The sequence below is a fragment of the Penaeus monodon genome, chromosome 38 (assembly GCF_015228065.2).
Source record: "Penaeus monodon isolate SGIC_2016 chromosome 38, NSTDA_Pmon_1, whole genome shotgun sequence".
Classification (NCBI taxonomy): Eukaryota; Metazoa; Arthropoda; class Malacostraca; order Decapoda; family Penaeidae; genus Penaeus; species Penaeus monodon.
This window is the reverse complement of record NC_051423.1, coordinates 22,657,827-22,667,826: the sequence shown is the minus strand read 5'-3', so window position 1 is coordinate 22,667,826 and position 10,000 is coordinate 22,657,827. Positions and strand designations below refer to the sequence as shown.

At 43.3% G+C, this 10,000-nt stretch overlaps 1 protein-coding gene across 5 annotated transcripts in view; it reads right to left on the bottom strand.

The window, feature by feature from the left end:
- Window positions 1-950: 950 nt before the first annotated feature.
- The window catches only part of LOC119596577 (hemocyte protein-glutamine gamma-glutamyltransferase-like), a 114,196-nt gene continuing 105,146 nt past the window's right edge, over window positions 951-10,000 (bottom strand). For all 5 annotated transcript variants that reach the window (XM_037945885.1, XM_037945888.1, XM_037945884.1 and 2 more), the window contains 13 exons: window positions 7,388-7,506; window positions 6,831-7,037; window positions 6,563-6,693; window positions 6,222-6,363; window positions 5,845-6,071; window positions 5,362-5,539; window positions 4,872-5,126; window positions 4,515-4,696; window positions 4,045-4,284; window positions 3,599-3,739; window positions 3,168-3,323; window positions 2,504-2,643; window positions 951-2,258 (listed from right to left, as the gene is read on the bottom strand). In XM_037945885.1, coding sequence (XP_037801813.1) covers window positions 2,111-2,258; window positions 2,504-2,643; window positions 3,168-3,323; window positions 3,599-3,739; window positions 4,045-4,284; window positions 4,515-4,696; window positions 4,872-5,126; window positions 5,362-5,539; window positions 5,845-6,071; window positions 6,222-6,363; window positions 6,563-6,693; window positions 6,831-7,037; window positions 7,388-7,506 — 2,266 coding nt within the window. In that variant the 3' untranslated portion in view covers window positions 951-2,110. The remainder of the gene's footprint in view (window positions 2,259-2,503; window positions 2,644-3,167; window positions 3,324-3,598; window positions 3,740-4,044; window positions 4,285-4,514; window positions 4,697-4,871; window positions 5,127-5,361; window positions 5,540-5,844; window positions 6,072-6,221; window positions 6,364-6,562; window positions 6,694-6,830; window positions 7,038-7,387; window positions 7,507-10,000) is intronic.

The window sequence follows — 10,000 nt, the reverse complement described above, 5'->3', positions numbered from 1 at the left end:
GTTCTCTGATGTTTTGAACAGTTTTTCGAGTGAAGCGTGGATTGCAGTTGGGAGACTCGGTCGAATGCTCTCTTGAAATCTATGAAGTAAGCAGACTGTGCATTACTTCCGTTTAGGTACTGAGCCAAATATTTGTGTTCCTTTCCCTTTTAGGAAACCAAAGAGTTATCAGTACGTATCGTACTGTCAGGAGGTTTAGGTACCACTTCACTATTGTACGAGTTATTTACATTAATGATGGTGATAGTTTTACCATCAAGAAATGTTTTAACACCGAGATATTCGTTGTCTTTTCTCCTGTTTCGATTTCCCCTGGAACATCGAACACAATGGCGTCCGTACATTTTCCTTTCCCCAAAACCTTGGCTTTTTCAAGGTCTTCACCACCTTATATGGGCAAGAATTTGTTCGTTCTTGCATCATGCAAAAACATTATTTCTCCCAGTTATCAGTTTTATCGATTCTTTGTTCTTGTAAAGGTCGATTTTTACCCAGCGAAATTTATCCACATGTTTGTGGTTTTGTGTCTGGCCTGAAACGCGCGTCGGAGGTCTTGGGGGAGGGGGGGGGTAATTTCCACAGAGGCAGGTAGTACTTGCCTCTTGGCTATTTTTCTGTTCGCTCGTGGGGGCTGACTCTACGGTCTGGCGCTTCCATGTACTTGCATGGCTCTTAAAACTCATTGGAGAAAAGACACACTAACTGGTTTCTCATTTAATTTTGTCTTCTTCTTTGTGTCAAATGTTAACAGATATTTCTGCACAATAATGAATTCGCTTTTGTAGGTTGAATGCATATTGTTGCAATGACATATTCTCTCTCTTCTCTCTCTCTCTCTTTCTCTCTCTCTCTCTCTCTCTCTCTCTCTCTCTCTCTCTCTCTCTCTCTCTCTCTCTCTCTCTCTCTCTCTCTCTCTCTCTCTTTCTGGGTTGGAAAATTAAATCAGAAGATGGAAACATGTAAATCTTTAATCAAAGATGCTGAAACATGGTAGATATCTATAATTTGGAATATAGAAAACATATATTCAAAATCTGTTAAGAAAAATGATCACACAACAAAATAAATCAGTCAACAGATTTGCATGTAGAAAACGTGATTGAGACGTCAAGCCACAAAGCACCGAACAAAACAACAATCTCTAACTGATCTAGAAACATTTGGCAACTTTCACAAGACTTCCTAACGTGTCCTTAACATGTTTTGCAGGCACTCCATCACAAGGCACGATTTTTCGGTTGATGAGCAAGGATATATACTACATAGGCTACGAATGTAAAGTTTTTCATGTATATCTTCTTTCCGTTTTTCCATCAAGAAAGAAAGAGATTAGCTAATGACATTCGAAATGATACTGAAAATGTGTGTTAGTATCTGGTACATGGACATCCATATACTTTGACTGTAAATATATTGAAGAGTTGCAACCTTACCACAACACAGTTTATATCCATTATATCTTGAGTGTATAATAAGAAACTGTTTCAAATTGCTTCGTTCAACCATTGCTTTGGTTCTCACTAACTCATATAAAAACATTATAAACATTGATGCTTCTATATAAGATCAATGTTTATGTTTGTTAACTTTTTTCTTTTCTTTTTTTTTTTACCAAGACATGTTTCTTATGTCCCGTGTGATTTCATTTCGAAATTCAAAATGTTTTAACCAAAATACAAACTTTGTGAAATAATATTCCTAGATTAGATGAAAAAATATCTATTTATATTATGTCCCTTTTTTGGCGTTAAAGATAAATCAGACTTTACTCTTGTAATTGAACGTATTAATTTCTTTCTAGCTGCCTTTGTTATTATTAATTAATAATAATTAAGGTAAATACATTCTGTTCTGTTAGTCTTCATCAATTTGGAATGTGATGCTTCTTTTAACCTAAAATCTATCAAAATGATTTTCACCTTCAAATTTCTCGAATAAAAGAGCTACACATTTTTCTCATTACCTCAGCAAAGTAACAAATTACACATTTGTTATATTTTGAGCTGCATATTTCTCAATTTATCTGCTTTATTTGTTTAGAGCTGCATATTCCTCTTTCGAGCCCGGCGAACCAGCTCCATTGTCCATTTGTTTATTTGTCTGTTTCTCTCTAGTCTCGCTTCTGGACTTCCACAGTCTTCGTGCCGTTGATGTCGAAGATCTCCTTAGCTGTGAAAGCGGCCACGATCTTCCTCTCTCCGTGGATGCGCGGCAGGAACCTCAAAGTGTACGTGAACTCTCCGTGGGCTGGCACCTCGCTGTCAAAGTTAGGGAACCGGGTTATAAAGATCTGACGTTTGGGAATTTGATGAATGAAGATGTTACTCTCAATGAGGTCTAGTAGGCTATAAGATAAAGTAATTTAGATTTTTCCTTTTTTTTCTTCCTAAGGTTTGATATAATTTTGTGTGTGAGTATGACCTAAGCACACACACAATCAGAAAATTATATAAACGCTCCCTTTCTCCCAACATGACGTCAGCAACAGAGGGATTCCACTCACGTGTTGATATCGATGGCCCTCGGGCGCATGAGACCGGCTCCGTCCACACTCAGGTGGCAGTCGGTCAGAGGCACGTCCAGCGGGTTCTTGAAGGAGAATGTTGCTTCGCAGGCCACACGGACCTTCGGCTGTGAGGCAACCTATAAAAAAAAATAGGTGAAAATTTGTTAATAACTGTCGATACATATCTAAAATTGGATATGCGACATATGGAGCTTGGATTATAATAGAAATCGTATATATTTTTTTAAAATATGTTCACGATTTGGTTCTTGCTCAGCTATGACCGATGCGAGATCACTCACTCACGTTCAAACATGAATGCCTCTATTTTGGCTCGTTAATCACCCACATCCACACTTTGGTAGATACCCTTTTTTATTTAGAGGAAACCCTGCTACCCAGTAAGGAAAGGAGGACTTTGATGAACTCTCCGAAGCAGCCTCCAAACCAACTCTATTCAAGACTCTATCTCCATTAATATCAATACTCATCTTTCCAATTCGATGAGCTGAGCCTTCATCAAAGTATCCATTCGTTTTCCCAAGTCCACCTTTCATAAAACACATTTTCTCATTCTCCTTTTTTCACACAGGCGCTGATCGGAACCCTTCCCGCAGCTACCACAACACCGAAGTCAACACGTCACACAGCCAACTCTTACCTGGATGTCAAGCTTGGGTTTCTCCACTGTGAAGTCGTCTTCGTCACTCCAGGTCTGGCCAGTTTCTTGGACACGGCAGATGGCATAGATCTTCATCATACATTGCTCTACCATCTTCTTCCAGTACTCGCTGTATGTCACCGTCAGGGCTACCTCCTGTTGTGGATAGACGAATTACATATGTGATTTGCAGTCCTTACAATGTCGGGAGAATAGGAATATGAAGTGGCCTTACTTTTGCAATATTCATCCTGAAAATGCAATGCTGAATATCTGTGATAATTACATGAATGTGTCACCTATTGGGTAATTCATATCAACATTCAAAACTGAATTAACCCGTAAGTGAAAAGCATACATTAAACGCAAACATTTCGCATTAAGAAGCAACCCTAATTAAACTATAACTGAAGGCAGTAATTAGCGCTGACCTGCTGCTGCTTGGGACCCAGCTGGAACTTGCCCTCAGCTTTCTTGATAAGGGAAGCGCTGACGCCAGTGTAGTAGACTGAGCGAGCCGTCAGATAGGCGCTGACTGTTCTTTCTTCGTCGGAGTCATTGCGGACCATCACCTAGGATTAGGAATTGGTTCATTAATACTCAAGATTGGAAACAGATTCATCGGCAATGCTATTTCCCTCGTGTCTATATAGATTCCGATGTGTATCCATTTGTTTTTCTTATGCTTGTATTTGTATATGTGTATTCCTAGTTTACGTTCTGGACACTGGATAATAAATGAAAAAAAAAGGAATAGCAAAACATATCGTGAATTCTGACGAACACCTTCGATTCATACATCATAAATTCCAAACAGTTATGAACCCCAACCCAGGAGCCCCGATCCCTCAAGCAAAAGCGAGATCAAATGCCTCACCTGAACCTTGAACTCCTGCCCGACGGTGATCTTGTCGATGTCCGTGAGGTCGAAGAAGACATCGTCCTTCTGTCCGGGCTTGTACTCGTAATACTGCTGAGCCCGACGGCATCCACGCACGGCGTTGTGGATGGCCAGCCGCTCCGCCACCGAGTTCTCAGGGTTCTTGTAGCTGTTGAGGAGCTCCTCGCGGTCTGTGTCGCCGAAGTCGTCGTCCTTGCCGCAGGCCTTCGTCAGGATCTGGAGAGGGAAGGGTTGTTGATTTAAAAAAAGTGACGAATTCTGTGGTATTTAGGATAATGCAGATTATGTTCACGGGATTTCTCTCGCTTACAAGCTACAAGAGAAAATATTCTGTTTCTGTTACAAGGAGAAACAAAAAAAAAAAGTTAGTCAGAAAGAACAAAAAAAAGTTAGTCAGAAAGAACATTTCAGTCAGATGAAAATTGAACTACAGCGCATGAACGAACCGAGCGGCCGACGTGGTACTTGTTCATCTTCATCCTACTCCAACCCCAGTCGCTCTCTGGGTCCTCCGCCCAGTGCATGACGTCGGCATTCACTTCAGCAAACACGAAGGGCGCATCATAGCTCAAGCCAATGTCTCCCCTTCTCACGGCTTCCAGGGACACAGGGCCGCACTGCATCTTGACTGTTGGCAGTAAGGGAAGGCATGATTAGATGCAAATTAGGGATTTCCTTCAAATATCAAAGACATTAATCCTTCTCTGGGAGCAAGAGTTGCCATAGCAATAAATCTCACTATGCAGAAAAGTTATTTCACTCACAACAAATCCCATTGGCCTTGAACTACAGCAGGTACTCACACTCGCTCTCCTCCTGTGGCGTCGCGTCGATCGCCTGCCAACCACCATAGCCTGGAGGAAGGTCAGGGCGGGCCATCCACACGTCATTCCACACGTGGAAGTTCCAGATGGAGTCCCAGTTCTCGCCGTCGGGGCCGCCCTCGAGCTCCTCGCCGTCGGACGTGAAGAATTTGTCGATGGTCAAGGAGGAGTTGGTGTCGTGGGCAGAGACGAAGTTCGTGACCGAGCGGCAGGGAATGCCAAGGGCGCGGCACACTGCGGGACACAGATAGAGAGGTCAGGATGTTTGTAGCTAGTTATCTACCTATGTATCTCTTTATCTATCTAAATCGGCCTACAATCTGTCCTATTTCTATTGGATTTAGTTCCTGATAATGAAGAGCCAACTGTCATATTACCCTGGAGATTGAACAAACACACAATCATAACAAAGACACAAGACAAAGACTGTAAACATACACGGTAGTGCCTATATACGTGCACTTCATACCTGTGGTTACAAGAGCAGAGAAGACCCAGCACTGGCCGTACTTGACAGGCTTGTAGCCACTCTTTACATACTCCTCCAGAATCCTCACACTGCCAGTCCACTTGTAGGGCGCCACGCCATCTCCGTACTCTCCGTCCCAACGACCCTCCAAGATGCCTTCTTCGTCAGAGTCGTTAACCTGAGATGGATCCATGTGTTAGTTCTACCATTGTACAAGTGAAGAAATGAAATGTTTCATGTGTCACGTTTCATGATTCTTGTGCCTACTTACAATAGAAGTATCCCAGATTTCCCTGTCCGTCTTATGCTTACATAAAACAGAGAATAAGCCTAATTTCTAAAATACATTTATATGTTGTTGTTGTTTTTCTTTTAACACTGAAACAATTTTTCAAAATACAAGGCCTTATAAGTTGTTGTTTTTTCCTACAGCTTAAGGCCTTGAGTGCTGTCCTTTTCAACACTTTTGCAAGGAGAACTCACCCCAGCGGAGATGCCTCGCACCACGCGGACGGCGTTCCCGCGCTCACTGTCGGCGATGCGGCTCAGCTCGAGGATATACACGGCAACGGGGAGAGCCACGTCGTCGAACTGGCCGAAGACCCAGGGTCGTCCACGCGAACGGTTGAATGGTCCAACGTAAACCTTGCCCTTGTCGTTTATCACATACTCTTCCCGCTTATCGTCGTCCTCGAGGTACACATTGTCGTCTGGCGAGAAGAAATTCGTCCAGCAATCAAATATCAACGTGAAATGTGAGGAAACGGAAAGGAAGTATAAAAAACTCTTTTGTAACAAAAGATCCAATTTCCTAACAAGGACTCCATACACGGCGACGGCAAACACAAGAGAGTAATTACCTTTGCACCAAGGGTTGAAGAGGATGTAGCAGTCAGTCTCGTCAGTGTAGACGTTCTGCCCCTGCCCCTGAGTCGTGTCCTGGAGGCCACAGCGGACTTCGAGCCTCCAGATTCCAACCATTGCGGAGGCGGGGATGTACACCTGAAATCCAGAAACGAGTCTTACTTACAGTCGCTACATCTGGGCTTTCAGTGTTCATGCAGGAAGAGATAAAGGATTAAATTTGACTTGAACAGTTTTTTTATATGAAGTTGATGTTGCTCAACACTTCTGACTCACAATAAGTACCACCAAACATTGTAAATAAGAAATAAGTCTTGAAATGTTTCAAAGAACTCACCTGGAGGACCAGATCACGGCCACGGGTTCCAGGGTCAATACGGCAGTCCCAATCGTCCTTGGTCTTGGTGAACTTGTCGTTCTGCACGGGGATGACTGCCTTGGTGGCCTTCTGGACCGAGGGCTTGTGGCCTGTTAAGAGAACGTGGCCATATAGTGTTGTTGGAACATCCCTAGAATCCCCATGTGACAATGAAGGTGATATTCGATCATCATAATCTAAGAAACCTGAACTCTTTGTCCATAAACGACCCTGAGGCAGAACCCACCGAAATTGAAGTTCAAGAGAACACGATCCTTTTTCACGTCGAAGTTCTCCTTGAACCTGAGGGCCAGGTAGAAGGTCTGGCCACGACGGAGGACGGGCTTGGGATCCGTCTCGTCGTGCACAAGGTCGTACTTGATGGTCTTGTGGTTCTTGGCATTGTCCTTGATGTACCAGTGAGCGCGGTCGACGTTGTTAGCGGAAGAAGGAGCTGGGATGGAAGAAAGGAGGCTAGGTCAGTTTTTTCCCCCCAGATCAGTGTTTTGTATAATCTAGGTCAAGATTAATTCGGTTCTGCATCATAAATAATGAATAATACCAGTGTATCTTTCAATTCATCGAATTCCCAAAAAGTGCCGTGTAAGGGCATCTTTCAATCCGGTCAGTATCAAGAAACAGGTCCTAGCGCCAGACATCTTTCACTCCGCTCCGAAATGAATGAAAAACGAAACCCAGACGGAGGCGGCGCTTCCCAAACTCCCGTCCCCATTCATCCTGAAGGAAATCAACGTTATGAATGGAATGTCGATACGTCCATTCATCTCATCAAGCTCGACTTACGTTTCTCGGATTCGTTTTCGTCTCGCCTGCGTCGATTGAAGCTGCGAGTGTAGTCAGCTCGCAGACTGGTCAGCCAGTTGTTGTAGTCGGATCCGTTGCGGTTGCGAGACATGATTCCTCTGTTGACAGAATGGGGAATTGAAATCAAAACAGTCAAAGGCATGATTCCTCTGTTGACGGAATGGGGAATTGAAATCAAAACAGAGACATGATTCCTCTGTTGACGGAATGGGGAATTAAAATAAAAACAGAGTTGAAAGACATGATTTCTCTGCTGATGGAATGGAAAACTAAAATTAATTTTGGAGTGAAATTAAACTGAAATTCAGAGAAATCATCCCTTTGTTAATTGAACTGCACATCTAATTAAACTGATATTCAGATAAATAATCCCTTTGTCAATTGAACTGGATATCTAATTAAACTAAAATTCAGAGAAATAATCCCTTTGTTAATTGAACTGGATATCTGGATTACTATCTAAATTGGAAAATGAATGTATTCAAAACATGTTTACAGTAAAGACTTTGTTCAACGTTCAGTCATGCTGTACATAAATGGTAACAAATATAATCCTAATGTCATATTTCTTCAGACAGAACATAAATATATATTTCTAGAGAGAGAGAGAGAGAGAGAGAGAGAGAGAGAGAGAGAGAGAAACAGGCCATTTCGCAGTTTTAACCATGTCAGTCACCAGCCAAAAATATCAACAACTTTAAAACACATATACTTGCACATGTATACATGTATGTGCATGTGCGTGTGTGCGCGCATTTGTGTGATTTAAACCCCCTCCCTGCATTAGATTAAAAGAACAGCGAGACCAGAATCCAAGTGAGGGCGCTGACCTGCGTTTGACCTTGAGCGCTCCCCCCCCCCCCACACCGCCGCCCCCTCTTGCCGCGTGACCTGTTTGGCCGCGAAAGGGAAGCCGAACGTGACCCTGGCGGCAACAACGTGGTATTTCGGTGTCTCATATCACGGGCGTAAGTAAAGCGGCGAGATTCGGGCGGAGCTGGGCGTTAATGCTATCTGTTTCTGATTTTTTTTCTTTTTTTAAGTGTAACGTTAGTGAATACTTGCTGGTGTGTGTGTGTGTGTGTGTGTGTGTGTGTGTGTGTGTGTGTGTGTGTGTGTGTGTGTGTGTGTGTGTGTGTGTGTGTGTGTGTGTGTGTGTGTGTGTTTAACGTATTTTTTATTTACAGTTAACGAATTCTTATATCGTATGTTCTCTAATCTAAAGCATAACTAGATATCTATTTGTTAAAAAAAAATTGAGGACCCTCCGCAAATTTATCATCTCTCAATCATTCAATATCTCGATTCTTCAATATTTCGCTTAAAATAAGGGTCGTATGTCCTCGGGCTTAAAGGAATATTGACTACAGAAATCTTTATTCAATTCTAGACACTCCACAAATTTCAGTTTTTAATAACTAAGCAGTAAGAATCTGGTTTCCCTTATTCGAAGTCGCGCCCGTTTTTTGACCAGACACCCGTTGACTTCAAACACTGCGACAAGACGACCGAGGTTAATGCTTTTTCCTCAGCACTAAACCACAATCTAATCACGGTAACTTTGGGGAAGGGCAGGGCACTGTGCCACCGAGTGCCGTCACTATGCTTAGGTAGGTGCCAAGAATGCGCACACACACACTCACTCACTCGCATACTCTACCCTACCCTACCCTACCCTGTCACCCTGTTGTCCCTTCCCCTTCCTACCTAAGCAAAGGCCGGTTCATTTTGATGCCATCATTACCCTGCCAAGGACGAGATCTCTCCGAGGCCAATGACCACTTTGTTTTGCATTAACGAGGCTTGGCGAAGACGGTCACGGTCGAGAAAAAATCATGAATTTATGAAGTTAATTCACCAACGTTGATTATCCCCCCCTCCCCCCCCTCTCACTCCCTCACTACTTGAGTGTTTTGGCAAAGGGAGCACCTGGTAATCTACAGCAGAAATATGTTAGTGTCACGGGCGTCTTGTTGCCATAAAATCGTTAACGATGATCTAAAGACTTTACACTCACACTCACTTTGGTTAAGGCTCACAGATTCATACTCACGACACCACTCACTCCTCATTCACATTCATATTCACACTCATACACAAAAACACTCATTCATATTCACGTGTGTGTGTGTGTGTGTGTGTGTGTGTGTGTGTGTGTGTGTGTGTGTGTGTGTGTGTGTGTGTGTGTGTGTGTGTGTGTGTGTGTGTGTGTGTGTAGTGTATGTGTGAGTGAATTTATATTTACATGTTTGTGCTTTTGCGTGCGTGTGCAAACATATGTATTAACGACGAAAAAAAACAAGCACTTAGAATACCGGTCCTCTCGCGATCTTAACCACTCCTCAAGCAGCCTTTCCTACATTTCCTCACAAGCGCAGGCACTGACCTCCCCCACCCCCACGCCCCTTCCGAAAATAAAACATTACGACCCTAGCTTCCACATCCGACCCTGCAAGCCTGTGCCCGTCGGGGTTTCCCTGAGCACGTCCCCTCCCCCCCCCCTTCTGTGTATTTCCGTCTCTTGCAACTGCCGTACATGTCTTCTGTTGCCAGTGCCATGTCCGGCCCTCACCCGCCTATGGCATGCCAATG